We start from the raw sequence: 24,635 nt of genomic DNA, 5'->3' as shown, positions 1-24,635 counted from the left end.
AGAGAGCAGGCAGGAGAGTGAGAGAGAGCAGGCAGGAGAGTAAGAGAGCAGGCAGGAGAGTGAGAGAGAGCAGGCAGGAGAGTAAGAGAGCAGGCAGGAGAGTGAGAGAGAGCAGGCAGGAGAGTAAGAGAGCAGGCAGGAGAGTGAGAGAGAGCAGGCAGGAGAGTAAGAGAGCAGGCAGGAGAGTGAGAGAGAGCAGGCAGGAGAGTAAGAGAGCAGGCAGGAGAGTGAGAGAGAGCAGGCAGGAGAGTAAGAGAGCAGGCAGGAGAGTGAGAGAGAGCAGGCAGGAGAGTAAGAGAGCAGGCAGGAGAGTGAGAGAGAGCAGGCAGGAGAGTAAGAGAGCAGGCAGGAGAGTGAGAGAGAGCAGGCAGGAGAGTAAGAGAGCAGGCAGGAGAGTGAGAGAGAGCAGGCAGGAGAGTAAGAGAGCAGGCAGGAGAGTGAGAGAGAGCAGGCAGGAGTCGGGGAGTTTACCTGCTGGGCCTTCCAGTGTTTCTGTTGGTCGATTTTAATCAGCTGCACCTTGGCGGCCTTCAGAAGGTTGACCATGCGTTTGTCCATGGCTGACATACACAGTGAGTGATTGGCCAGGTTCTGGGTCAGCTCCAACTCGGTCACCTTACTGAGCTCCGAGGGAGGGGGTACAGGAACCACCTCCTGCTCCCGCTCCCCTCCCGGACTCTCCACCTTGGGACCTCCATCTGTCTGAGTCTCACTGTCCCGACACCGCTCAGCGACCGCTCCCAAGGACACACCTCCCGGCTCCTCCTCTCGGAGCTTGGGGGGCTGAGGGAGGATCCCGTCACTGTCGGCCGGGCAGGGTGGGGGAGGGGAGCTGGGAGCCTGCGCGCCCCCATCCTGGAGGGGTTCCTGGGGGGAGACGGGGCGGAGCTCGGTCTGTAGGGGTCCGGGGGGCAGTGGGGGAGAGGGAGGGGGTTCCAAGCGACGGCTGCGGGTCCTCATGGAGTGGGCGGGCTGCTCCAGGGGGCGGGGCTCGGGGGCAGACACCGCCTCCAAAGGGGGCTGGGGTCCGGGGGAAGGGGAGGGGCAGGGGCCAGGGCTGAAGGGGGAGGGGCGGGAAGCCCCGTGTCCCCCCGTGGGGGTGTCGTCCCGGTGGGGGGGGGTGCCCCAGGTGAAGGTGGGCTGCCGCAGGAGGGCACGGCGCCCAGCGGGGGTAGGGGGTGGGGCGCCAGGGTCTGGGTCAGCCGCAGGAATGGGCCGCAAAGCGGGAGCGGGGTTGGCGAAGCGCCGGGGTCTCCCGGGGCCCCTGCCCGGGGATGCGGAGGTGGGGTCGAGGGCGGGTGCGACTCGGGGAGGACCCCCACCTGCCTGGGCCCCGCCCTCGTCATCGATGAACCGCCGGGGCGTCCGGATGAGCCGCGAGGAGCGGGCGCTCACCACCGGCATGATGAACTGGCGGATGTTCTTCAGGTACTTGGCCTGGCGTGGAGGCGGTGCGGTGGCGCGGGGAGAGGGAGGGGGAGGGGCAGCCGAGGGAGGTGGGGGTGGAGGAGGGGGAGGTGGAGGGGGAGAGGGAGGGGGTGAGGGGGAGGCAGCAGCAGCAGGAGGAGGAGGAGGAGGAGGTGGTAGTGGTGTTGGAGTGGCGGCCGAGCGCCCCTGCGCTGTAGGTAGCGGTGGTCTCCCGCGCCCAGACCGGACGCTCCCCGAACCTGCCGGCCTCCCCCTCCGCCCAGGCCCCCTCCTGCCCACCCCTCTCCCCACCAGCCCCAGCCCCCCTCCCCCTGGACCCTGCAGGCGCAGGCTCCTCCTGCAGGGGGAGACAACCCCAGGAACCTTCCTCCTCCCCGCAGCCTGGGCCAACCTCAGCGCCAGGGACCTGCCAGACCCTCGCCTCCTCCCGGGGTGCGGCTGGAGCTTGAGCAGGAGCGAGAGGCCGAGGTCACGGGCCCTGGGTCTCGCCCCCACCCCTGACCTCAGGGGCTGAGGCGCCACTTTGCGGTGAGGCGGTCTACCAGGACCGCGGGGAGAGGGGCCACTGCCAGTGGGCACCTGGCCTTGCTGCGTGAGTTGGGACTTGCCTGCATCCTGCGTCGCCTGGGGAGGGGGTGGGGGAGGAAGCGGTGGGACAGGAGGGAGCGAGGGGGGTAAATTCTGTGCGTCTTTGCGGGTGAGCGGCTCCTTCTTTTGGCGATCTGCAGGGAGACACAGAGAGAGACAGAGATAGAGACAGAAAGCACGAGGGTATCGCGCTGCACTTGGACACTCGGGTCTGACCACGTGGAGCCCCTCTGGAACGTCACTGCATCAGACTGTGGGGTGCACAGCCTGACTGACCACCCTGCCCCGCCCTGTCCCCCTGGTCTGGGTGCTGGGGGGTGGGGGGGGGAGGGGAGAGAGGTGTGAATGAAGGGTTTAGCCATTTCAAACTGAGCCAAGGAGATGTCTCTCCCTGCAGAATCATGAGCTTCACTGAGGATCAGATTCCGGGAGGACAATCGATCAATCAGCACAGATCTCTCCAATCCAGACATGGAGCCCAACATGAGAGTCACCGGGATCACGGTGAGCCAGGAGACAGCCAGAGATAGAGAGGGGGCGTGGGGAAAGGGATTCCTCATGTGCTTTGACCCTAATGAGCATCACAGCGGACGGAGCAGATTAAAACTGAGAGCAACCACCAGAGGCACAGGGAACTGGACACCACATGAGGGTTGTCAGGGCTGTGTCGAAGGATAGAGGTTTACGGAGGGACACAGAGACAGCTGAACGTTCAGATATTGTTGGAGATGCACATTACAGCTACAGACTACTCTCCCGACAGTGCCCACTCCCTCAGCACTGATCCTCCAACAGTGCCCACTCCCTCAGCACTGACCCTCCGACAGTGCCCACTCCCTCAGCACTGACCCTCCGACAGTGCCCACTCCCTCAGCACTGACCCTCCGACAGTGCCCACTCCCTCAGCACTGACCCTCCGACAGTGCCCACTCCCTCAGCACTGACCCTCCGACAGTACCCACTCCCTCAGCACTGACCCTCCGACAGTGCCCACTCCCTCAGCACTGACCCTCCGATAATGCAGCACTACCTCAGCACTGACCCTCCGACAGTGCGGCACTGCCTCAGCACTGACCCTCCGACAGTGCGGCACTCCCTCAGCACTGACCCTCCGACAGTGCCCACTCCCTCAGCACTGACCCTCCGACAGTGCCCACTCCCTCAGCTCTAACCCTCCGACAGTGCCCACTCCCTCAGCACTGACCCTCCGACAGTGCCCACTCCCTCAGCTCTGACCCTCCGACAGTGCCCACTCTCTCAGCACTGACCCTCCGACAGTGCCCACTCCCTCAGCACTGACCCTCCGACAGTGCCCACTCCCTCAGCACTGACCCTCCGACAGTGCCCACTCCCTCAGCCCTGACCCTCCGACAGTGCCCACTCCCTCAGCTCTGACCCTCCGACAGTGCCCACTCCCTCAGCACTGACCCTCCGACAGTGCCCACTCTCTCAGCACTGACCCTCCGACAGTGCCCACTCCCTCAGCACTGACCCTCCGACAGTGCCCACTCCCTCAGCACTGACCCTCCGACAGTGCCCACTCCCTCAGCTCTGACCCTCTGACAGTGCCTACTCCCTCAGCTCTGACCCTCCGACAGTGCCCACTCCCTCAGCTCTGACCCTCCGACAGTGCCCACTCCCTCAGCACTGACCCTCCGACAGTGCCCACTCCCTCAGCACTGACCCTCCGACAGTGCCCGCTTCCTCAGCACTGACCCTCCGACCGACAGAGCCCACTCCCTCAGCACTGACCCTTTGACAGTGCCCACTCCCTCAGCACTGACCCTTTGACAGTGCCCACTCCCTCAGCACTGACCCTGTGACAGTGCCCACTCCCTCAGCACTGACCCTGTGACAGTGCCCACTCCCTCAGCACTGACCCTGTGACAGTGCCCACTCCCTCAGCACTGACCCTCCGACAGTGCTCACTCCCACAGCACTGACCCTGTGACAGTGCCCACTCTCTCAGCACTGACCCTGCGACAGAGCCCACTCCCTCAGCACTGACCCTGTGACAGTGCCCACTCCCTCAGCACTGACCCTGTGACAGTGCCCACTCCCTCAGCACTGATCCTGTGACAGTGCCCACTCCCTCAGCACTGACCCTGTGACAGTGCCCACTCCCTCAGCACTGACCCTGTGACAGTGCCCACTCCCTCAGCACTGACCCTGCGACAGTGCCCACTCCCTCAGCTCTAACCCTCCGACAGTGCCCACTCCTGCACTGTTCCTGAGGAAGTAGTGCTACCTCCTCAGTGATTCTGACTCGTGGGCTCACACACTCTCTGTCCACCATCACTCCATAAACAAAATCCGATTTCATAATGCAAGATCAGGCAGGCAAACATTCAACTGATGAAGGGCTTTTGCCCGAAACGTCGATTTCGCTGCTCGTTGGATGCTTCCTTAACTGCTGTGCTCTTCCAGCACCACTAATCCAAACATTCAACTGTGTTAATCATCACAACCATTTCCAATGGGATCCTGAATGAATGGACCGACCTATCCAGACCTGAATATGTTAGGTGCAGGTCCCCAGGCTGATTTACCCCCAACTCTCTCTCTCTCTCTCTCTCTCTCTCTCGAACCCAGGGATCACTGGGCAGTGAGCAGGAGCAGGATCCCTGGCTGATTCCCCCCCCTCTCTCTCTCTCTCTCTCTCTCTCTCTAACCCAGGGATCACTGGGCAGTGAGCAGGAGCAGGAATCATGGCTGATTTACCCCCAACTCTCTCTCTCTCTCTCTCCAACCCAGGGATCACTGGGCAGTGAGCAGGAGCAGGAATCATGGCTGATTTCCCCCCCGTCTCTCTCTCTCTCTCTCCAACCCAGGGATCACTGGGCAGTGATCAGGAGCAGGAACCCAGGCTGATTTCCCCCCCTCTCTCTCTCTAACCCAGGGATCACTGGGCAGTGATCAGGAGCAGGAACCCTGGCTGATTTCCCCCCTCTCTCTCTCTCTCTAACCCAGGGATCACTGGGCAGTGATCAGGAGCAGGAACCCTGGCTGATTTCCCCCCCTCTCTCTCTCTCTCTCCAACCCAGGGATCACTGGGCAGTGATCAGGAGCAGGAACACTGGCTGGTTTCCCCCCTCTCTCTCTCTCCAACCCAGGGATCACTGGGCAGTGATCAGGAGCAGGAACCCTGGCTGATTTCCCCCCTCTCTCTCTCTCTCTCTAACCCAGGGATCACTGGGCAGTGATCAGGAGCAGGAACCCAGGCTGATTTACCCCTCTCTCTCTCTAACCCAGGGATCACTGGGCAGTGATCAGGAGCAGGAACCCTGGCTGATTTCCCCTCTCTCTCTCTCTCTCTAACCCAGGGATCACTGGGCAGTGATCAGGAGCAGGAGCCCTGGCTGAATCCTGTTCCTCTCCAAGCTCAAGACGCTAGTACATTCAGAAAGCACATCAGAGCAGGCAGATCATAACAGAGGCCCGAGGTCATGTTCGGGTCTGAGCGACACACAGCGATCCCACATAGGTCAGGTGAATACCTCTACGCTCGAGCGAGTGATCCCCTCCTGCTATCTGGACAGGAGCTACAGCGTTTTGACAGATTCTACTCAGCTTCTGCCTATTCCATGGCAGGCTAAATTTAGACGCTCAGCGCTGACAGGCAGCACAGCACCAAACAGGAAATGATGCAAATCGTCACTCTGCGTTCAGACACAGCCTCATTCATTTGACAAACATGAGCACTGCAACAGTCCAAAGCACCATCTTCAAAATATCACCTCCAGAAACTCACACATCATTCACAAACGGCTGCAAAGTACGGTATCCCAGTGTTATACAGGGACAGACCTGTCCCCACCAGTACTGTGCCCCAGTGTTATACAGGGACAGACCTGTCCCCACCAGTACTGTACCCCAGTGTTATACAGTGACAGACCTGTCCCCACCAGTACTGTACCCCAGTGTTAAACAGTGACAGACCTGTCCCCACCAGTACTGTACCCCAGTGTTATACAGGGACAGACCTGTCCCCACCAGTACTGTACCCCAGTGTTATACAGGGACAGACCTGTCCCCACCAGTACTGTACCCCAGTGTTATACAGGGACAGGCCCGTCCCCACCAGTACTGTACCCCAGTGTTATACAGGGACAGACCTGTCCCCACCAGTACTGTACCCCAGTGATATACAGGGACAGACCTGTCCCCACCAGTACTGTACCCCAGTGTTATACTGGGAGAGACCTGTCCCCACCAGTACTGTACCCCAGTGTTATACACTGACAGACCTGTCCCCACCAGTACTGTACCCCAGTGTTATACAGTGACAGACCTGTCCCCACCAGTACTGTACCCCAGTGTTAAACAGTGACAGACCTGTCCCTACCAGTACTGTACCCCAGTGTTATACAGGGACAGACCCGTCCCCACCAGTACTGTACCCCAGTGTTATACAGGGACAGACTCGTCCCCACCAGTACTGTACCCCAGTGTTATACAGGGACAGACCTGTCCCCACCAGTACTGTACCCCAGTGTTATACAGTGACAGACCTGTCCCCACCAATACTGTACCCCAGTGTTATACAGTGACAGACCTGTCCCCACCAGTACTGTACCCCAGTGTTATACAGTGACAGACCTGTCCCCACCAGTACTGTACCCCAGTGTTATACAGTGACAGACCTGTCCCCACCAGTACTGTACCCCAGTGTTATACAGTGACAGACCTGTCCCTACCAGTACTGTACCCCAGTGTTATACAGGGACAGACCTGTCCCCACCAGTACTGTACCCCAGTGTTATACAGGGACAGACTCGTCCCCACCAGTACTGTACCCCAGTGTGATACAGGGACAGACTCGTCCCCACCAGTACTGTACCCCAGCGTTATATACGGACAGACCTGTCCCCACCAGTACTGAACCCCAGCGTTATACAGGGTCAAACACTATCCCCACCAGTACTGTACCCAAATGTTATACAGTGACAGACCTGTCCCCACCAGTACTGTACCCCAGTGTTATACAGGGACAGACCTGTCCCCACCAGTACTGTACCCCAGTGTTATACAGTGACAGACCTGTCCCCACCAGTACTGTACCCCAGTGTTATACAGTGACAGACCTGTCCACACCAGTACTATACCCCAGTGTTATACAGAGACAGACCTGTCCCCACCAGTACTGTACCCCAGTGTTACACAGTGACAGACCTGTCCCCTCCAGTACTGTACCCCAGTGTTATACAGGGACAGACCTGCCCCAACCAGTACTGTACCCCAGTGTTATACAGGGACAGACCTGTCCCCACCAGTACTGTACCCCAGTGTTATACAGGGACAGACCCGTCCCCACCAGTATTGTACCCCAGTGTTATACAGTGACAGACCTGTCCCCACCAGTACTGTACCCCAGTGTTATACAGGGACAGACCTGTCCCCACCAGTACTGTACCCCAGTGTTATACAGGGACAGACCCGTCCCCACCAGTATTGTACCCCAGTGTTATACAGTGACAGACCTGTCCCCACCAATACTGTACTCCAGTGTTATACAGGGACAGACCTGTCCCCACCAGTACTGAACCCCAGCGTTATACAGGGTCAAACACTATCCCCACCAGTACTGTACCCAAATGTTATACAGTGACAGACCTGTCCCCACCAGTACTGTACCCTGTGTTATACAGTGACAGACCTGTCCCCAACAGTACTGTACCCCAGTGTTATACAGGGACAGACCTGTCCCCACCAGTACTGTACCCCAGTGTTATACAGGGACAGACCTGTCACCACCAGTACTGTACCCCAGTGTTATACAGTGACAGACCTGTCCACACCAGTACTATACCCCAGTGTTATACAGAGACAGACCTGTCCCCACCAGCACTGTACCCCAGTGTTATACAGGGACAGACCTGCCCCCACCAGTACTGTACACCAGTGTTACACAGGGACAGACCTGTCCCCACCAGTACTGTATTCCAGTGTTATACAGGGACAGACCTGTCCCCACCAGAACTGTATCCCAGAGTCATACGGGGTCAGACCTGTCCCCACCAGTACTGTATTCCAGTGTTATACAGGGACAGACCTGTCCCCACCAGTACTGTATCCCAGAGTCATACAGGGTCTGACCTGTCCCCACCAGTACTGTACCCCAGTGTTATACAGGGACAGACCCGTCCCCACCAGTACTGTACCCCAGTGTTATGCAGGGACACACCTGTCCCCACCAGTACTGTACCCCAATGTTATACAGGGACAGACCTGTCCCCACCAGTACTGTACCCCAGTGTTATACAGGGACAGACCCGTCCCCACCAGTACTGTACCCCAGTGTTATACAGTGACAGACACTGTCCCCACCAGTACTGTACTCCAGTGTTATACAGGGACAGACCTGTCCCCAACAGTACTGTACCCCAGTGTTATACAGGGACAGACCTGTCCCCCACCAGTAGTGTACCCCAGTGTGATACAGGGACAGACCTGTCCCCACCAGTACTGTACCCCAGTGTTATACAGGGACAGACCTGTCCTCACCAGTACTCTACCCCAGTGTTATACAGGGACAGACCTGTCCCCACCAGTACTGTACCCCAGTGTTATACAGGGACAGACACTGTCCCCACCAGTACTGTACCCCAGTGTTATACAGGGACAGACCTGTCCCCAACAGTACTGTACCCCAGTGTTATACAGGGACAGACCTGTCCCCACCAGTACTGTACCCCAGTGTTATACAGGGACAGACCTGTCCCCACCAGTACTGTACCCCAGTGTTATACAATGACAGACCTGTCCACACCAGTACTGTACACCAGTGTTATACAGGGTCAGACCTGTCCCCACCAGTACTGTACCCCAGAGTCATACACAGACAGACCTGTCCCCACCAGTACTGTACCCCAGAGTCATACAAAGACAGACCTGTCCCCACCAGTACTGTACCCCAGTGTTATAAAGGGACAGACCTGTCCCCACCAGTACTGTAATCCAGTGTTATACAAGGACAGACCTGTCCCCACGAGTACTGTACCCCAGTGCTATGCAGGGACAGACCTGTCCCCACCAGTACGGTACCCCAATGTTATACAGGGACAGACCTGTCCCCCAGTGTTATACAGTGACAGACCTATCGCCGCCAGAACTGTACCCCAGTGTTACACAGTGACAGACCTGTCCCCTCCAGTACTGTACCCCAGTGTTATATAGTGACAGACCTGTCCCCTCAGTTGGGTATCTCAGGTTTATACACTGACAGGCCTGTCCCCACAGTATGGTATCTCAGGTTTATACAGTGACAGACCTGTCCGCTCAGTATTGTATCTCAGGTTTGTACAGTGACAGGCCTGTCCCCTCAGTTGGGTATCTCAGGTTTATACAGTGACAGACCTGTCCCCTCAGTTTGGTATCTCAGGTTTATACAGTGATAGACCTGTCCCCTCAGTATTGTGTCTCAGGTTTATACACTGACAGACCTGTTCCCTCAGTATTGTGTCTCAGGTTTATACACTGACAGACCTGTCCCCTCAGTATTGTGTCTCAGGTTTATACACTGACAGACCTGTTCCCTCAGTATTGTGTCTCAGGTTTATACGCTGACAGACCTGTCCCCTCAGTTTGGTATCTCAGGTTTATACAGTGACAGACCTGTCCCCTCCAGTACTGTACCCCAGTGTTATATAGTGACAGACCTGTCCCCTCAGTTGGGTATCTCAGGTTTATACACTGACAGACCTGTTCCCTCAGTATTGTGTCTCAGGTTTATACACTGACAGACCTGTCCCCTCAGTTTGGTATCTCAGGTTTATACAGTGACAGACCTGTCCCCTCAGTTTGGTATCTCAGGTTTATACAGTGATAGACCTGTCCCCTCAGTATTGTGTCTCAGGTTTATACACTGACAGACCTGTTCCCTCAGTATTGTGTCTCAGGTTTATACACTGACAGACCTGTCCCCTCAGTATTGTGTCTCAGGTTTATACACTGACAGACCTGTTCCCTCAGTATTGTGTCTCAGGTTTATACACTGACAGACCTGTCCCCTCAGTTTGGTATCTCAGGTTTATACAGTGACAGACCTGTTCCCTCAGTATTGTGTCTCAGGTTTATACAGTGACAGACCTGTCCCCTCAGTTTGGTATCTCAGGTTTATACAGTGACAGACCTGTTCCCTCAGTATTGTGTCTCAGGTTTATACAGTGATAGACCTGTTCCCTCAGTATGGTATCTCAGGTTTATACAGTGACAGACCTGTCCCCTCACTATGGTATCTCAGGTTTATACAGTGACAGACCTGTCCCCTCAGTATTGTGTCTCAGGTTTATACAGTGACAGACCTGTCCCCTCACTATGGTATCTCAGGTTTATACAGTGACAGACCTGTCCCCTCAGTATGGTATCTCAGGTTTATACAGTGACAGACCTGTCCCCTCAGTTTGGTATCTCAGGTTTATACACTGACAGACCTGTCCCCTCAGTATTGTGTCTCAGGTTTATACACTGACAGACCTGTCCCCTCAGTTTGATATCTCAGGTTTATACAGTGACAGACCTGTCCCCTCAGTATTGTGTCTCAGGTTTATACAGTGACAGACCTGTCCCCTCAGTATTGTGTCTCAGGTTTATACAGTGACAGACCTGTCCCCTCAGTATTGTGTCTCAGGTTTATACAGTGACAGACCTATCCCCTCAGTATGGTATCTCAGGTTTATACAGTGACAGAGCTGTCCCCACAGTATTGTATCTCAAGTTTATAGAGTGACACACTTGTCCCCTCAGTTTGGTAACTCAGGTTTATACAGTGACACACTTGTCCCCTCAGTTTGGTATCTCAGGTTTATACAGTGACAGACCTGTCCCCACAGTTTGGTATCTCAGGTTTATACAGTGACAGACCTGTCCCCTCACTGTGGTATCTCAGGTTTGTACAGTGACAAACCTGTCCCCTCAGTATTGTATCTCAGGTTTATACAGTGACAGACCTGTCCCCTCAGTTTGGTATCTCCGGTTTATACACTGACAGACCTGTCCCCTCAGTATTGTGTCTCAGGTTTATACAGTGACAGACCTGTCCCCTCAGTATTGTGTCTCAGGTTTATACAGTGACAGACCTGTCCCCTCAGTATTGTGTCTCAGGTTTATACACTGACAGACCTGTCCCCTCAGTATTGTGTCTCAGGTTTATACATTGACAGACCTGTCCCCTCAGTATTGTGTCTCAGGTTTATACAGTGACACATCTGTCCCCTCAGTATGGTATCTCAGGTTTATACAGTGACAGACCTGTCCCCTCAGTATTGTGTCTCAGGTTTATACAGTGACACATCTGTCCCCTCAGTATGGTATCTCAGGTTTATACAGTGACAGACCTGTCCCCTCACTATGGTATCTCAGGTTTATACAGTGACAGACCTGTCCCCTCAGTTTGGTATCTCAGGTTTATACAGTGATAGACCTGTCCCCTCAGTATTGTGTCTCAGGTTTATACAGTGACAGACCTGTCCCCTCAGTATTGTGTCTCAGGTTTATACAGTGACAGACCTGTCCCCTCAGTTTGGTATCTCAGGTTTATACACTGACAGACCTGTCCCCTCAGTATGGTATCTCAGGTTTATACAGTGACAGACCTGTCCCCTCACTATGGTATCTCAGGTTTATACAGTGACAGACCTGTCCCCTCAGTATGGTATCTCAGGTTTAAACACTGACAGACCTGTCCCCTCAGTATGGTATCTCAGGTTTATACAGTGACAGACCTGTCCCCTCAGTATTGTGCCTCAGGTTTATACAGTGACAGACCTGTTCCCTCAGTATGGTATCTCAGGTTTAAACACTGACAGACCTGTCCCCTCAGTATAGTGTCTCAGGTTTATACAGGAATAGACCTGTCCCCTCAGTATGGTATCTCAGGTTTATACACTGACAGACCAGTCCACTCAGTATAGTGTCTCAGGTTTATACAGTAATAGACCTGTCCCCTCAGTTTGGTATCTCAGGTTTATACAGTGACAGACCTGTCCCCTCAGTATGGTATCTCAGGTTTATACAGTGACAGACCAGTCCACTCAGTATAGTGTCTCAGGTTTATACAGTAATAGACCTGTCCCCTCAGTTTGGTATCTCAGGTTTATACAGTGACAGACCTGTCCCCTCAGTATGGTATCTCAGGTTTATACAGTGACAGACCTGTCCCCTCAGTATGGTATCTCAGGTTTATACAGTGACAGACATGTTCCCTCAGTATTGTGTCTCAGGTTTATACAGTGATTGACATGCCCCTCAGAATGGTCTCTCAGGTTTATACAGTGACAGAGCTGTCCCCTCAGTATGGTATCTCAGGTTTATACAGTGACAGACATGTTCCCTCAGTATTGTGTCTCAGGTTTATACACTGACAGACCTGTCCCCTCAGTATTGTGTCTCAGGTTTATACAGTGACAGACCTGTCCCCTCAGTATTGTGTCTCAGGTTTATACAGTGACAGACCTGTCCCCTCAGTATTGTGTCTCAGGTTTATACAGTGACAGACCTGTCCCCTCAGTATTGTGTCTCAGGTTTATACAGTGACAGACCTGTCCCCTCAGTATTGTGTCTCAGGTTTATACAGTGACAGACCTGTTCCCTCAGTATGGTATCTCAGGTTTATACAGTGACAGACCTGTCCCCTCAGTATGGTATCTCAGGTTTATACAGTGACAGACCTGTCCCCTCAGTATGGTATCTCAGGTTTATACAGTGACAGACCTGTCCCTTCAGTATGGTATCTCAGGTTTATACACTGACAGACCTGTCCCCTCAGTATTGTGTCTCAGGTTTTTACAGTGACAGACCTGTCCCCTCAGTATTGCATCTCAGGTTTATACAGTGACAGACCTGTCCCCTCAGTATGGAATCTCAAGTTTATACAGTGACAGACCTGTCCCCTCAGTTTGGTATCTCAGGTTTATACACTGACAGACCTGTCCCCTCAGTATTGTATCTCAGGTTTATACAGTGACAGACCTGTCCCCTCAGTATTGCATCCCAGGTTTATACAGTGACAGACCTGTCCCCTCAGTATGGAATCTCAAGTTTATACAGTGACAGACCTGTCCCCTCAGTATGGAATCTCAAGTTTATACAGTGATAGACCTGTTCCCTCAGTATGGTATCTCAGGTTTATACACTGACAGACCTGTCCCCTCAGTATTGTATCTCAGGTTTATACAATGGCAGACCTGTCCCCTCAGTATGGTAACTCATGTTTATACACTGACAGACGTGTCCCCTCAGTATGGTATCTTAGGTTTATACAGTGACAGACCTGTCCCCTCAGTATTGTGTCTCAGGTTTGTACAATGACAGCCCTATCCCCTCAGTATGGTATCTCAGGTTTATACACTGACAGACCTGTCCCCTCAGTATTGTGTCTCAGGTTTATACACTGACAGACCTGTCCCCTCAGTATTGTGTCTCAGGTTTATACAGTGACAGACCTGTCCCCTCAGTATGGTATCTCAGGTTTATACACTGACAGACCTGTCCCCTCAGTATGGTATCTCAGGTTTAAACACTGACAGACCTGTTCCCTCAGTGTTGTGTCTCAGGTTCATACAGTGATAGACCTGTACCTTCAGTATGGTATCTCAGGTTTATACAGAGACAGACCTGTCCCCTCAGTTTGGTATCTCAGGTTTATACAGTGACAGACCTGTCCCCTCAGTATGGTATCTCAGGTTTATACAGTGACAGGCCTGTCCCCTCAGTTTGGTATCTCAGGTTTATACACTGACAGACCTGTCCCCTCAGTATAGTGTCTCAGGTTTATACAGTAATAGACCTGTCCCCTCAGTATTGCGTCTCAGGTTTATACAGTGACAGACCTGTCCCCTCAGTTTGGTATCTCAGGTTTATACAGTGACAGACCTGTCCCCTCAGTATGGTATCTCAGGTTTATACAGTGACAGACATGTTCCCTCAGTATTGTGTCTCAGGTTTATACAGTGACAGACATGTTCCCTCAGTATTGTGTCTCAGGTTTATGCAGTGACAGACCTGTCCCCTCAGTATTGTGTCTCAGGTTTATACAGTGACAGACCTGTCCCCTCAGTTGGTATCTCAGGTTTATACAGTGACAGACCTGTCCCCTCAGTATGGTATCTCAGGTTTATACAGTGACAGACATGTCCCCTCAGTATGGTATCTCAGGTTTAAAAACTGACAGACCTGTTCCCTCAGTGTTGTGTCTCAGGTTCATACAGTGATAGACCTGTCCCTTCAGTATGGTATCTCAGGTTTATACAGAGACAGACCTGTCCCCTCAGTTTGGAATCTCAGGTTTATACAGTAACAGACCTGTCCACTCAGTATGGTATCTCAGGTTTATACAGTGACAGGCCTGTCCCCTCAGTTTGGTATCTCAGCTTTATACACTGACAGACCTGTCCCCTCAGTATAGTGTCTCAGGTTTATACAGTAATAGACCTGTCCCCTCAGTATTGCGTCTCAGGTTTATACAGTGACAGACCTGTCCCCTCAGTTTGGTAGCTCAGGTTTATACAGTGACAGACCTGTCCCCTCAGTATGGTATCTCAGGTTTATACAGTGACAGACATGTTCCCTCAGTATTGTGTCTCAGGTTTATACAGTGATAGACATGTCCCCTCAGAATGGTATCTCAGGTTTATACAGTGACAGACATGTTCCCTCAGTATTGTGTCTCAGGTTTATACAGTGACAGACCTGTCCCCTCAGTATTGTGTCTCAGGTTTATACAGTGACAGACCTGTCCCCTCAGTATTGTGTCTCAGGTTTATACAGTGACAGACCTGTCCCCTCAGTATTGTGTCTCAGGTTTATACAGTGACAGACCTGTCCCCTCAGTATTGTGTCTCAGGTTTATACAGTGACAGACCTGTCCCCTCAGTATTGTGTCTCAGGTTTGTACAGTGATAGACCTGTTCCCTCAGTATGGTATCTCAGGTTTATACACTGACTGACCTGTCCCCTCAGTACGGTATCTCAGGTTTAAACACTGACAGACCTATCCCCTCAGTCCGGTATCTCAGGTTTAAACACTGACAGACCTGTTCCCTCAGTATTGTATCTCAGGTTTATACAATGACAGACCTGTCCCCTCAGTATGATACCTCAGATTTATACAGTGATAGACCTGTTCCCTCAGTATTGTGTCTCAGGTTTATACAGTGACAGACGTGTCCCCTCAGTATGGTATCTTAGGTTTATACAGAGACAGACCTGTCCCCTCACTATGGGATCTCAGGTTTATACAGTGACGGACCTGTCCCCTCAGTATGGTATCTCAGGTTTATACAGTGACAGACCTGTCCCCTCAGTATTGTGTCTCAGGTTTATACAGTGACAGACCTGTCCCCTCAGTTTGATATCTCAGGTTTATACAGTGACAGACCTGTCCCCTCAGTCTGGTATCTCAGGTTTATACAGTGACAGACCTGTCCCCTCAGTATTGTGTCTCAGGTTTGTACAATGACAGCCCTATCCCCTCAGTATGGTATCTCAGGTTTATACAGTGACAGACCTGTCCCCTCAGTTTGGTATCTCAGGTTTATACAGTGACAGACCTGTCCCCTCAGTATTGTATCTCAGGTTTATACAGTGACAGACCTGTCCCCTCAGTATGGTATCTCAGGTTTAAACACTGACAGACCTGTTCCCTCAGTATTGTGTCTCAGGTTCATGCAGTGATAGACCTGTCCCTTCAGTATGGTATCTCAGGTTTATACAGTAACAGACCTGTCCCCTCAGTATGGTATCTCAGGTTTATACAGTGACAGACCTGTCCCCTCAGTATTGTGTCTCAGGTTTATACAGTGATTGACATGTTCCCTCAGAATGGTCTCTCAGGTTTATACAGTGACAGAGATGTCCCCTCACTATGGTATCTCAGGTTTATACAGTGACAGGCCTGTCCCCTCAGTTTGGTATCTCAGGTTTATACACTGAAAGACCTGTCCCCTCAGTATTGTGTCTCAGGTTCATACAGTGACAGACCTGTCCCCTCAGTATTGTGTCTCAGGTTTATACAGTAATAGACCTGTCCCCTCAGTATTGTGTCTCAGGTTTATACAGTGACAGACCTGTCCCCTCAGTATTGCGTCTCAGGTTTATACAGTGACAGACCTGTCCCCTCAGTATTGCGTCTCAGGTTTATACAGTGACAGACCTGTCCCCTCAGTATTGCGTCTCAGGTTTATACAGTGACAGACCTGTCCCCTCAGTATTGCGTCTCAGGTTTATACAGTGACAGACCTGTCCCCTCAGTATTGTGTCTCAGGTTTATACAGTGACAGACCTGTCCCCTCAGTATTGTGTCTCAGGTTTATACAGTGACAGACCTGTCCCCTCAGTATTGTGTCTCAGGTTTATACAGTGACAGACCTGTCCCCTCAGTTTGGTATCTCAGGTTTATACAGTGACAGACCTGTCCCCTCAGTATGGTATCTCAGGTTTATACAGTGACAGACCTGTCCCCTCAGTATTGTGTCTCAGGTTTATACAGTGACAGACCTGTCCCCTCAGTTTGGCATCTCAGGTTTATACAGTGACAGACCTGTCCCCTCAGTTTGGTATCTCCGGTTTATACACTGACAGACCTGTCCCCTCAGTATTGTGTCTCAGGTTTATACAGTGACAGACCTGTCCCCTCAGTATTGTGTCTCAGGTTTATACAGTGACAGACCTGTCCCCTCAGTTTGGCATCTCAGGTTTATACAGTGACAGACCTGTCCCCTCAGTTTGGTATCTCCGGTTTATACACTGACAGACCTGTCCCCTCAGTATTGTGTCTCAGGTTTATACAGTGACAGACCTGTCCCCTCAGTATTGTGTCTCAGGTTTATACAGTGACAGACCTATCCCCTCAGTATGGTATCTCAGGTTTATACAGTGACAGACCTGTCCCCTCAGTATGGTATCTCAGGTTTATACAGTGACAGACATGTTCCCTCAGTATTGTGTCTCAGGTTTATACAGTGATTGACATGTTCCCTCAGAATGGTCTCTCAGGTTTATACAGTGACAGAGCTGTCCCCTCACTATGGTATCTCAGGTTTATACACTGACAGACCTGTCCCCTCAGTGTTGTGTCTCAGGTTTATACAGTGACAGACCTGTCCCCTCAGTATTGTATCTCAGGTTTATACAGTGACAGACCTGTCCCCTCAGTATGGTATCTCAGGTTTGAACACTGACAGACCTGTTCCCTGAGTATTGTGTCTCAGGTTCATGCAGTGATAGACCTGTCCCTTCAGTATGGTATCTCAGGTTTATACAGTAACAGACCTGTCCCCTCAGTATGGTATCTCAGGTTTATACAGTGACAGACATGTTCCCTCAGTATTGTGTCTCAGGTTTATACAGTGATTGATATGTTCCCTCAGAATGGTCTCTCAGGTTTATACAGTGACAGAGCTGTCCCCTCACTATGGTATCTCAGGTTTATACACTGATAGACCTGTCCCCTCAGTATGGTATCTCAGGTTTATACACTGACAGACCTTTCCCCTCAGTATTGTGTCTCAGGTTTATACAGTAATAGACCTGTCCCCTCAGTATTGCGTCTCAGGTTTATACAGTGACAGACCTGTCCCCTCAGTATTGTGTCTCAGGTTTATACAGTGACAGACCTGTCCCCTCAGTATTGTGTCTCAGGTTTGTACAGTGACAGACCTGTCCCCTCAGTATTGTGTCTCAGGTTTGTACAGTGACAGACCTGTCCCCTCAGTATTGTATCTCAGGTTTATACAGTGACAGACCTGTCCCCTCAGTATTGCGTCTCAGGTTTATACAGTGACAGACCTGTCCCCTCAGTATTGTGTCTCAGGTTTATACAGTGACAGACCTGTCCCCTCAGTATTGTGTCTCAGGTTTATACAGTGACAGACCTGTCCCCTCAGTATTGTGTCTCAGGTTTATACAGTGATAGACCTGTCCGCCCATTATGGTATCTCAGGTTTATAGTGACACACCTGACCACTCAGTATGGTATCTCAGGTTTATACACTGACAGACCTGTCCCCTCAGTCTTGTATCTCAGGTTTCTACAGTGACAGACCTATCCCCTCAGTATGGTATCTCAGGTTGACACAGTGACAGACCTGTCCCCTCAGTTTGGTATCTCAGGTTTATACAGTGACAGACCTGTCCCCTCAGTATTGTGTCTCAGGTTTATACAGTGACAGACCTGTCCCCTCAGTATTGTGTCTCAGGTTTGTACAATGACAGCCCTATCCCCTCAGTATGGTATCTCAGGTTTATACAGTGACAGACCTGTTTCCACAGTATTGTATCTCAGGTTTATACAGTGACAGACCTGTCCCCTCAGTATGGTATCTCAGGTTTAAACACTGACAGACCTGTTCCCTCAGTATTGTGTCTCAGGTTCATGCAGTGATAGACCTGTCCCTTCAGTATGGTATCTCAGGTTTATACAGTAACAGACCTGTCCCCTCAGTTTGGTCTCTCAGGTTTATACAGTGACAGACCTGTCCCCTCAGTTTGGTCTCTCAGGTTTATACAGTGACAGACATGTTCCCTCAGTATTGTGTCTCAGGTTTATACAGTGATTGACATGTTCCCTCAGAATGGTCTCTCAGGTTTATACAGTGACAGAGCTGTCCCCTCACTATGGTATCTCAGGTTTATACAGTGACAGACATGTTCCCTCAGTATTGTGTCTCAGGTTTATACAGTGACAGACATGTTCCCTCAGTATTGTGTCTCAGGTTTATACAGTGATTGACATGTTCCCTCAGAATGGTATCTCAGGTTTATACAGTGACAGACATGTTCCCTCAGTATTGTGTCTCAGGTTTATACACTGACAGACCTGTCCCCTCAGTATGGTATCTCAGGTTTATACAGTGACAGACCTGTCCCCTCAGTATGGTATCTCAGGTTTATACACTGACAGACCTGTCCCCTCAGTATGGTATCTCAGGTTTATACACTGACAGACCTGTCCTCTCAGTATGGTATCTCAGGTTTATACAGTGACAGACCTGTCCCCTCAGTATTGTGTCTCAGGTTTATACAGTGACAGACCGGTCCCCTCAGTATGGTATCTCAGGTTTATACAGTGACAGACCTGTCCCCTCAGTATTGCATCTCAGGTTTATACACTGACAGACCTGTCCCCTCAGTCTTGTATCTCAGGTTTCTGCAATGACAGACCTATCCCCTCAGTATGGTATCTCAGGTTGACACAGTGACAGACCTGTCCCCTCAGTTTGGTATCTCAGGTTTATACAGTGACAGACCTGTCCCCTCAGTATTGTGTCTCAGGTTTATACAGTGACAGACCTGTCCCCTCAGTATTGTGTCTCAGGTTTATACAGTGACAGACCTGTCCCCTCAGTATTGTGTCTCAGGTTTGTACAGTAATAGACCTGTCCCCTCAGTATTGTGTCTCAGGTTTATACAGTGACAGACCTGTCCCCTCAGTATGGTGTCTCAGGTTTATACAGTGACAGACCTGTCCCCTCAGAATTGTGTCTCAGGTTTATACAATGACAGACCTGTCCCCTCAGTCTTGTGTCTCAGGTTTATACAGTAATAGACCTGTCCCCTCAGTATTGTGTCTCAGGTTTATACACTGACAGACCTGTCCCCTCAGTATTGTGTCTCAGGTTTATACAATGACAGACCAGTCCCCTCAGTATTGTGTCTCAGGTTTATACAGTAATAGACCTGTCCCCTCAGTATTGTGTCTCAGGTTTATACAATGACAGACCTGTCCCCTCAGTATTGTGTCTCAGGTTTATACAGTAATAGACCTGTCCCCTCAGTATTGTGTCTCAGGTTTATACACTGACAGACCTGTCCCCTCAGTATTGTGTCTCAGGTTTATACAATGACAGACCTGTCCCCTCAGTATTGTGTCTCAGGTTTGTACAATGACAGCTCTATCCCCTCAGTATGGTATCTCAGGTTTATACAGTGTCAGACCTGTCCCCTCAGTATGGTATCTCAGGTTTAAACACTGACAGACCTGCTCCCTCAGTATTGTGTCTCAGGTTCATGCAGTGAAAGACCTGTCCCTTCAGTATGGTATCTCAGGTTTATACAGTAACAGACCTGTCCCCTCAGTTTGGTATCTCAGATTTATACAGTGACAGACATGTTCCCTCAGTATTGTGTCTCAGGTTTATACAGTGATTGACATGTTCCCTCAGAATGGTCTCTCAGGTTTATACAGTGACAGACATGTTCCCTCAGTATGGTATCTCAGGTTTGTACAGTGACAGACCTGTCCCCTCAGTATTGTGTCTCAGGTTTCTACAGTGACAGACCTGTCCCCTCAGAATTGTGTCTCAGGTTTATACAGTAATAGACCTTTCCCCTCAGTATTGTGTCTCAGGTTTATACAGTGACAGACCTGTCCCCTCAGTATTGCGTCTCAGGTTTATACAGTGACAGACCTGACCCCTCAGTATTGCATCTCAGGTTTATACATTGACAGACCTGTCCCCTCAGTATGGTATCTCAGGTTTATACAGTGATAGACCTGTTCCCTCAGTATGGTATCTCAGGTTTGTACAGTGACAGACCTGTCCCCTCAGTATGGTATCTCAGGTTTATACACTGACAGACATGTTCCCTCAGTGTTGTGTCTCAGGTTTATACAGTGATTGACATGTCCCCTCAGAATGGTCTCTCAGGCTAATACAGTGACAGAGCTGTCCCCTCACGATGGTATCTCAGGTTTCTACACTGACAGACCTGTCCCCTCAGTATTGTGTCTCAGGTTTATACAGTAATAGACCTGTCCCCTCAGTACTGTGTCTCAGGTTTATACAGTGACAGACCTGTCCCCTCAGTTTGGTATCTCAGGTTTGTACAGTGACAGAACTGTCCCCTCAGTATGGTATCTCAGGTTTATACAGTGACAGACATGTTCCCTCAGTGTTGTGTCTCAGGTTTATACAGTGATTGACATGTCCCCTCAGAATGGTCTCTCAGGCTTATACAGTGACAGAGCTGTCCCCTCACGATGGTATCTCAGGTTTCTACACTGACACACCTGTCCCCTCAGTATTGCATCTCAGGTTTATACAGTGACAGACCTGTCCCCTCAGTTTGGTATCTCCGGTTTATACAGTGACAGACCTGTCCCCTCAGTATTGTGTCTCAGGTTTATACAGTGACAGACCTGTCCCCTCAGTATTGTGTCTCAGGTTTATACAGTGACAGACCTGTCCCCTCACGATGGTTTCTCAGGTTTATACAGTGACAGACCTGTCCCCTCAGTTTGGTATCTCAGGTTTATACAGTGACAGACCTGTCCACTCAGTATGGTATCTCAGGTTTATACAGTGACACACCTGTCCCCTCAGTATTGCATCTCAGGTTTATACAGTGACAGACCTGTCCGCTCAGTATTGCATCTCAGGTTTATACAGTGACAGACCTGTCCCCTCAGTATTGTGTCTCAGGTTTATACAGTGATAGACCTGTCCGCCCATTATGGTATCTCAGGTTTATAGTGACACACCTGACCACTCAGTATGGTATCTCAGGTTTATACACTGACAGACCTGTCCCCTCAGTATTGTGTCTCAGGTTTATACACTGACAGACCTGTCCCCTCAGTCTTGTATCTCAGGTTTCTACAGTGACAGACCTATCCCCTCAGTATGGTATCTCAGGTTGACACAGTGACAGACCTGTCCCCTCAGTTTGGTCTCTCAGGTTTATACAGTGACAGACCTGTCCCCTCAGTATTGTGTCTCAGGTTTATACAGTGACAGACCTGTCCCCTCAGTATTGTGTCTCAGGTTTGTACAATGACAGCCCTATCCCCTCAGTATGGTATCTCAGGTTTATACAGTGACAGACCTGTTTCCACAGTATTGTATCTCAGGTTTATACAGTGACAGACCTGTCCCCTCAGTATGGTATCTCAGGTTTAAACACTGACAGACCTGTTCCCTCAGTATTGTGTCTCAGGTTCATGCAGTGATAGACCTGTCCCTTCAGTATGGTATCTCAGGTTTATACAGTAACAGACCTGTCCCCTCAGTTTGGTCTCTCAGGTTTATACAGTGACAGACCTGTCCCCTCAGTATGGTATCTCAGGTTTATACAGTGACAGACATGTTCCCTCAGTATTGTGTCTCAGGTTTATACAGTGATTGACATGTTCCCTCAGAATGGTCTCTCAGGTTTATACAGTGACAGACCTGTCCCCTCAGTATGGTATCTCAGGTTTATACAGTGACAGACCTGTTCCCTCAGTATTGCGTCTCAGGTTTATACACTGACAGACCTGTCCCCTCAGTATTGTGTCTCAGGTTTATACAGGTGTACACCTGTCCGCCCATTATGGTATCTCAGGTTTATAGTGACACACCTGACCCCTCAGTATGGTCTCTCAGGTTTATACAGTGATAGACCTGTTCCCTCAGTATGGTATCTCAGGTTTATACACTGACAGACCTGTCCCCTCAGTATGGTCTCTCAGGTGTATACAGTGATAGACCTGTTACCTCAGTATGGTATCTCAGGTTTATACACTGACAGACCTGTCCCCTCAGTCTTGTATCTCAGGTTTCTGCAATGACAGACCTATCCCCTCAGTATGGTATCTCAGGTTGACACAGTGACAGACCTGTCCCCTCAGTTTGGTATCTCAGGTTTATACAGTGACAGACCTGTCCCCTCAGTATTGTGTCTCAGGTTTATACAGTGACAGACCTGTCCCCTCAGTATTGTGTCTTAGGTTTATACAGTGACAGACCTGTCCCCTCAGTATTGTGTCTCAGGTTTGTACAGTAATAGACCTGTCCCCTCAGTATTGTGTCTCAGGTTTATACAGTGACAGACCTGTCCCCTCAGTATTGTGTCTCAGGTTTATACAATGACAGACCTGTCCCCTCAGTATTGTGTCTCAGGTTTATACAGTAATAGACCTGTCCCCTCAGTATTGTGTCTCAGGTTTATACACTGACAGACCTGTCCCCTCAGTATTGTGTCTCAGGTTTATACAATGACAGACCAGTCCCCTCAGTATTGTGTCTCAGGTTTATACAGTGACAGACCTGTCCCCTCAGTATTGTGTCTCAGGTTTATACAATGACAGACCTGTCCCCTCAGTATTGTGTCTCAGGTTTATACAGTAACAGACCTATCGCCTCAGTATGGTATCTCAGGTTTATACAGTAACAGACCTGTCCCCACATTTTGGTATCTCAGGTTTATACAGTGATAGACCTGTCCCCTCAGTATTGTGTCTCAAGTTTATACAATGACAGACCAGTCCCCTCAGTATTGTGTCTCAGGTTTATACAGTAATAGACCTGTCCCCTCAGTATTGTGTTTCAGGTTTATACACTGACAGACCTGTCCCCTCAGTATTGTGTCTCAGGTTTATACAATGACAGACCTGTCCCCTCAGTATTGTGTCTCAGGTTTGTACAATGACAGCTCTATCCCCTCAGTATGGTATCTCAGGTTTATACAGTGTCAGACCTGTCCCCTCAGTATGGTATCTCAGGTTTAAACACTGACAGACCTGCTCCCTCAGTATTGTGTCTCAGGTTCATGCAGTGAAAGACCTGTCCCTTCAGTATGGTATCTCAGGTTTATACAGTAACAGACCTGTCCCCTCAGTTTGGTATCTCAGATTTATACAGTGACAGACATGTTCCCTCAGTATTGTGTCTCAGGTTTATACAGTGATTGACATGTTCCCTCAGAATGGTCTCTCAGGTTTATACAGTGACAGACATGTTCCCTCAGTCTGGTATCTCAGGTTTGTACAGTGACAGACCTGTCCCCTCAGTATTGTGTCTCAGGTTTCTACACTGACAGACCTGTCCCCTCAGAATTGTGTCTCAGGTTTATACAGTAATAGACCTTTCCCCTCAGTATTGTGTCTCAGGTTTATACAGTGACAGACCTGTCCCCTCAGTATTGCGTCTCAGGTTTATACAGTGACAGACCTGACCCCTCAGTATTGCATCTCAGGTTTATACAGTGACAGACCTGACCCCTCAGTATTGCATCTCAGGTTTATACATTGACAGACCTGTCCCCTCAGTATGGTATCTCAGGTTTATACAGTGATAGACCTGTTCCCTCAGTATGGTATCTCAGGTTTGTACAGTGACAGACCTGTCCCCTCAGTATGGTCTCTCAGGTTTATACAGTGACAGACCTGTCCCCTCAGTCTTGTATCTCAGGTTTCTACAGTGACAGACCTGTCCCCTCAGTTTTGTGTCTCAGGTTTATACAGTGACAGACCTGTCCCCTCAGTATTGTGTCTCAGGTTTATACAATGACAGACCTGTCCCCTCAGTATTGTGTCTCAGGTTGAAACACTGACAGACCTGTCCCCTCAGTATTGTGTCTCAGGTTCATACAGTGACAGACCTGTCCCCTCAGTATTGTGTCTCAGGTTTATACAATGACAGACCTGTCCCCTCAGTATTGTGTCTCAGGTTTATACACTGACAGACCTGTCCCCTCAGTATTGTGTCTCAGGTTTATACAGTAATAGACCTGTCCCCTCAGTATTGTGTCTCAGGTTTATACACTGACAGACCTGTCCCCTCAGTATTGTGTCTCAGGTTTATACAGTGACAGACCTGTCCCCTCAGTATTGTGTCTCAGGTTTGTACAATGACAGCCCTATC

General features: G+C 50.5%; 1 protein-coding gene across 3 annotated transcripts in view; it reads right to left on the bottom strand.

Moving 5' to 3' along the window:
• The window catches only part of LOC140458809 (histone-lysine N-methyltransferase 2B-like), a 122,155-nt gene that overhangs the window by 23,903 nt on the left and 73,617 nt on the right, over positions 1 to 24,635 (bottom strand). For all 3 annotated transcript variants that reach the window (XM_072553459.1, XM_072553457.1, XM_072553456.1), the window contains exon 3: positions 472 to 2,150. In XM_072553459.1, coding sequence (XP_072409560.1) covers positions 472 to 2,150 — 1,679 coding nt within the window. The remainder of the gene's footprint in view (positions 1 to 471; positions 2,151 to 24,635) is intronic.

This window comes from Chiloscyllium punctatum, chromosome 34 (assembly GCF_047496795.1).
Source record: "Chiloscyllium punctatum isolate Juve2018m chromosome 34, sChiPun1.3, whole genome shotgun sequence".
NCBI lineage: Eukaryota > Metazoa > Chordata > Chondrichthyes > Orectolobiformes > Hemiscylliidae > Chiloscyllium > Chiloscyllium punctatum.
The sequence above is the reverse complement of the archived record's forward strand: the minus strand, read 5'-3'. Positions and strand labels throughout refer to the sequence as shown.